Below are 5,810 nucleotides of genomic sequence, written 5' to 3' on the forward strand. Positions count from 1 at the left end.
GCCAGTGGAGCAGGAGGCTGTCGGGTGGGCGGATAGTCTACATTCAGTTGCTCACCTGCTGCTGTGTAGTAAAACTAGCTGAGTCATGTCATGTCTTGCATATTAGTGATGTTCAATACCACTGATTTCCTTTCCAATCCGATACTGGGTAAAATTCAGGCTGGTATCGGCGATACCGATACCGATACCGATATCTATATTTTATGCTACTACACCTAATATGTCTTTTAAATCTAAAAAAAGAAGTGTATTTCAAATCATAGCTTCCTTAAGAATATAAGGCAGAGTAATTTGTTTATTTATTTCTTTATTTTAAACTCTGAAGTATATTGAGGTAGCGGCCTCATTTACAATATAGCCGAGTTAATACAATAGAAAAACCAAACGGAGGACACAATCATACAAAATATGTGAAAATGGTGTTTCTCTGAAAAAAAAGAAAATGAGTACAATTATAAAAACATTATAAAAACAACTTCTTTAATTATTAAGAAGCACTATAAAGATGCAAACTTGCGCCTTAATTCATGTTACATGGACATGTTAACATGAAAACACTGAACATGTAAATAACACAGCATCCAACACTGACACTGTTGTTACCCGAGCGGAAGAAAAAGTAGTTCCCACCAACCGCATGTCATTTAGACAAGATCTCAATAGTTTAGTTACTTTTCACCGTATTCCTGTTAAGGATATACATTACCTCAAATGAGTGAAGTATCAAAAGTATCGATATCTTGATTTGAGAATCGATTTTAGAGCATAAAGATCCGGTATCGGAGGTATCGATATTTCAGGATCGATCCGCACATCATTATTGCAATATAATAGGCGCTGCTGCTGCTTCGGTCAAAGTCAAACGCAGGAGGCTCCGTCAAAGTCACGCTTCTTCTTTGCAGAGCCCAGCGGAGTGTCGACATCCACGCAGAGACGACGATCACCATGAAGCTCTGTGCAAAGCAGACTTTCTTGTCTCTACTGTCCGCTCTGTTCCTCTGTGCTGCTGCAGACCTGCATGGTAAGTAGGAGAGTTTGGCACATGTCTTTGCACAGTAACACTGGCGACAACACTCAGCATGCACTGATTTCAGCGTTACATCTGACTGCACTGTAAATCTCAATGAGCCACCCTGGCCACGGTATACTTTTCTCTCATATGACTGAATTCGTTGTTAACTTGATGTGCCGCCTCACCTCTAACCTACTTTAGGTCATGGCGAAGCTCTTTGTGTCCAAAGGTGAACAAACAGGTTGAGAGTTTTTATTATCCTTGCGAATCTTTTTTTTTTTGCTGGCTTCATATTGATGCAGGATAAGAGGAACCTGAACATGAATAAATGTTGTAATATCTATAAGAAAATACCATAGTTGGGAAATCTGTTTCCGTCTTCTGTTTTCACAACTTTGGTCTTTTTTTTTTTTTTTTTTAGATATAACTACCATTTCTGTTGTGATAACACTCACCAGGTTAATTGTAGAGAACTTTACAAGCAACCTGTTTTTAAATCAATACCTAGTCGATCAATCAATTGCAGTTCAGTGGGTCAAAATTCAAGCAAGGAGTTGCCCTAACCTGTCAGTTTGAATGAGTTTTCTACTATAGTTAAAAACCCATTCACTCCCATTCAAACTGGTGGATCAAGTTAAACTGTGTATAGTTTAACTTGCATGGTTTGCGTCAAAAATGTTGATTGATTTAAAAACAAACTGAGCACGATAAGATTAGTTGGAAAGCTGTAGCTAACAATTACTTTCATTAACAAATATTCATTATCATTATTCTTGATTAATCATCAATTATATGAGACTCCAGTTCCATCAGTGCAAACCTTTATTTGGAAGGAAACAGCCCCAGTGCCCAAGGTGACGCATTCCAATTGCTTGTTTTGTCCAACCAAGTTACAACATAAGCTCCAACCAATCAGCAACTGCATGCTGCATATTTGGAGGAATTATGTTTGTGTTATGGTTCTGACTCAGTCCTAATAATCCTGACAGCACCTGAAGTGCACACAGAGCTTGGGAGCCTGAGAGGAGAGTATGTGAGTGTGAAGGGGAAGGAGACTGGGGTCCACGCCTACCTGGGCGTTCCATTTGCCAAGCCTCCTCTAGGCCCTGCTCTCAGACTGGCTCCCCCTCAGCCTGTAGAGAGATGGGAAGGAGTGAGGGATGCCACCAAGCAGCCCCTCATGTAAGGCCTTTGTGTGCTTCAGTTCTTGCATACCACACTTACTGAAGATAAAACGCGTCTCCTTTTCTTTTTCAGGTGTGTTCAGTCTATACATTTTGTTCAAGAGCTGCTTGAGAAGATCAGTATGGTGGTGGCAGATCTTCCAGACATTTCAGAAGACTGCCTTTACCTCAACATTTACACTCCTGCAAACAGAGCTCGCAATGCCAAGCTCCCAGTAAGAACCCTTTGCTGCTTGTCTGGAGAATTTATAATTGCATTTTGAACATTGACACCCGCATTGCATCGTCAGCTACCCATGCTCCATGGCCGTTTCAGGCTTTAGTCCCTGTTTATATTTTAGTCATAAAGATTAAAGTATTTATTTGGTGTAATCTAGTTTGACCGAGATTCTTATGAACTCAAAATAATGTCCATTATGTTTTGTGGCAAAGATGAAGATCTTTCATTACCTTACCAGGTCATGGTGTGGATCCATGGTGGAGGTTTTACCTTGGGGTCAGCTTCATCGTATGATGGCTCTGCCTTGGCTGCATACCAGGATGTGGTTGTGGTTCTGATCCAGTACCGTCTGGGATTTCTGGGCTTCCTCAGGTAAAAAGACTCAAGTCACTGAACACAGTTACAATGAACATGCTACAATTAAATTCTATTATTTTTTATTTAATCTGTGCCACATGAAAACAATAATTCAAATTGGGTCACTTGTTTGTGTCTCTCCAGCACTGCAGATGAGCACATGTCAGGGAATTTTGGCCTGCTGGACCAGGTACAAGCTCTGAGGTGGATCCAGCAGCACATTCACAACTTTGGAGGAAACCCAGATTTGGTTACCATATTTGGGGAGTCTGCTGGTGGAGTGAGCGTATCCCTCCTGGTAAGGATCAGTCTGCAGATAAAACACTGTAAACAAACTCACTGTCCTTAAAAGTGTTGCACAGTTGTGTCTCTGCTAAGTAACCACTGCCCACAGAGCTTTTCATCTTTTATGTTGCTTGAATCAACAGCTCCTCTCGCCATTGTCTGACGGCCTGTTTCATCATGCCATTGCTGAGAGCGGGACTGCCGCGATGGATTTACTTGTCATGAATGATCCTCTACCAACGACGCAGGTTGATTGCTAGTGTGTTTATTTTTGTGTGTAAACTTTCTTCAGTGTACGATTTTGAGAACATCTCAACAGCTCATCTTTGTTTTCCTAAATTGTTGAGATGGATCTTGCATGTCTGTCCACAGGTGGTAGCAAATGTGTCTGGCTGTAGCCTTGAAAGCACAGAGAAGATCGCTGATTGTATGCGAAACCTCGATAATGACACTATTATGACTATAGTGCAGGTGAGATATTGTGTATAAAACTGACATACAGTAACTTAATGGGATTAGCTGAAAACAAACCTATATAACCTTTTCAACCATTTCCTTTATACATTTCATTCTCTCAAGGATCAAACATTGAGATTTCCCATAAATGTTGATGGACACTTCCTGACGAAAACTGTGGATGAGCTGTTCCATAAACATGAACTGCTCACCGTGCCATTCATGACTGGCATGAATAACGATGAAGGGGGCTTTTTACTTGTTGATGTAAGTGTGAATCGTTTCTGAAATTTGTGTGACTGAGGAGCTTACCGATTTACCAGGTGAGCCCATGAAAAAATGGTTTGGTTTGGGTCTGAGATGTTAATTGGAGGCACGTCTTCCCGTAGTTCTTTTCCCCTCCAAACTGGACAGAGGGATTGGATCGGGAGCACATAGTGAACATGCTGTCCATGTTCTACCCTGATGTAAGACAGACACCGCCTGACTTTACAGTATTACTGTTCCATCATGCTCACGCTTCTCTCACACGTGTTGCTCTGTTTCTCAAGCCCAAAGGTGCAACCATGGTAAATTTGATGATCGATGAATATCTTGGATCCGATGACGATCGTGTGAAAAATAGAGATGGTCTCACTGAGGTGATTGGAGATATACTGTTCAACATTCCAGCGATTAAGGCTGCTAATGTCCACAGAGGTATTTTATTTACACAAAATTATGCAAATCTATCAGAGAATGATTTTCTACTTGCTGTCACAAACTTTTATAAATAACATATATCATACCAATTTCTCGACCACCAGATGCAGGTGCCCCTGTATACCTGTATGAGTACCAGCATGCTCCAATAATGATGCAAGCAAAAAGACCAAGCTTTGTTGGGAGTGATCATGGAGATGAAATCTTTACAGTATTAGGATTATGTTTCACAACTACCCATGTCAAATTAATTGGTAAGTGCATTATTAACACCACTATTTCAACAGACTGCCAGAGATCTGGTTTTCCTACAGTGCAAAGCATTTTACCAGATTATCAATATTTTAGATGTATGCCATGAAGATGAGGAACGGTTGAGCAAAACCATGATGAGCTACTGGGGCAACTTTGCTCGCACAGGGTAGGAATTGGAACTGTCATTAAAAGTTATTATGCACATGGAGAAGAGACAAACTCTTTTGTAACTTATGTCTGCGTGCTTGCATGTGTGCGTAGGTCGCCAAATGGGGATGGCCTTGTCCACTGGCCAAAGTACGGAGCAGACGAAGAGTACTTGGCAATCAGTATGAAGGAGCAGGTAACTGGCCGGCACCTGAAGAAGGACCGGTTTGTCTTCCTGACTCAGACCCTCCCGGAGAAGATGGAGCAGCATAAAGAGAAGACGGAGCGCAGCGAGCTGTAGAGCAGTCACCTCTCCTTTGCCCCTCCATCAATGTTTTTTAAGGATTCCATCTTTAATCACAAACAATGACAAACAATTTTAAATGAATGTATTGATAATAGATAACATATGCAGGTACTTTTGTAGCACATTTTGTAGCCTGTCCAAAGCACAACGTACTGTATGAAATTAAGAAAAGATATCCTTTAAAAATGTAACCTAAGAAGATTCAGAAGTGTGTTTGTATCGATGCAGTAGGGAGTTAGAACCTTAAGTGGGTTGAATATATTTTATAGCCACTGTATATGTTGAACATCAGTTTGAATCCAAGACAGATGGTTTCAGAGAACACTTCTATGAACTCGAAAAGCCTCAAAATGTAGTAGAAGGGCACAATTTATGCGATACCTCTACTGTATTTGCCAACATATTTATTCTCAATCTCAATTTTAATCTAAAATTAAAATCTTTTAAAACTGTTGTGTAAAAGGTTGTACTATTCACTTGTGTTTTAGAGTCTACTTATCCAGTAATTTCATTCTCAATTCATACAACCATACAAAAAAGACTAAATTGGGAGCAGGGTTCACATGGGCTACTGGATCTAGGTCTACAGTCTAACTTGCAATCAGGATTTTCATAGGTTCACCGCTGGTATGGTAGTGAGCATGGATTACTTAAGATAACAGTCTACACTGACAACAGTACTTTGTTTTATGTGTTATGGGGCTTGTGTATAATAGGAGTGTTGTTTGACATGCTAAAAATGTTATTACATTATCAAAATCCATCTCTGGCAACAGCAGTGAAAGGAGATAATCCTTTTAGGTGCAAGATGAGATCAGTTTACTCACATTACAGCCATGAGATACACCCAAACCAACGGAAAAATAAATGGGTTTGACAAAAAGG

At 40.4% G+C, this 5,810-nt stretch overlaps 1 protein-coding gene across 1 annotated transcript; it reads left to right on the forward strand.

Annotated features, from left to right (window-relative positions):
* The first annotated feature begins 859 nt into the window (after nt 1-859).
* Nucleotides 860-5,321, forward strand: ces2b (carboxylesterase 2b). The gene is made up of 13 exons (XM_070830235.1): nt 860-1,021; nt 2,002-2,194; nt 2,270-2,411; nt 2,655-2,788; nt 2,918-3,071; nt 3,202-3,306; nt 3,431-3,529; nt 3,638-3,781; nt 3,904-3,981; nt 4,066-4,213; nt 4,321-4,470; nt 4,565-4,637; nt 4,733-5,321. Exons 1-13 carry the CDS (start codon nt 946-948, stop codon nt 4,917-4,919), a joined length of 1,683 nt encoding a protein of 560 aa, XP_070686336.1. The 5' UTR covers nt 860-945; the 3' UTR covers nt 4,920-5,321.
* The last annotated feature ends 489 nt before the right edge of the window (nt 5,322-5,810 follow it).

This window comes from Pempheris klunzingeri, chromosome 5 (assembly GCF_042242105.1).
Source record: "Pempheris klunzingeri isolate RE-2024b chromosome 5, fPemKlu1.hap1, whole genome shotgun sequence".
Lineage (NCBI taxonomy): Eukaryota > Metazoa > Chordata > Actinopteri > Acropomatiformes > Pempheridae > Pempheris > Pempheris klunzingeri.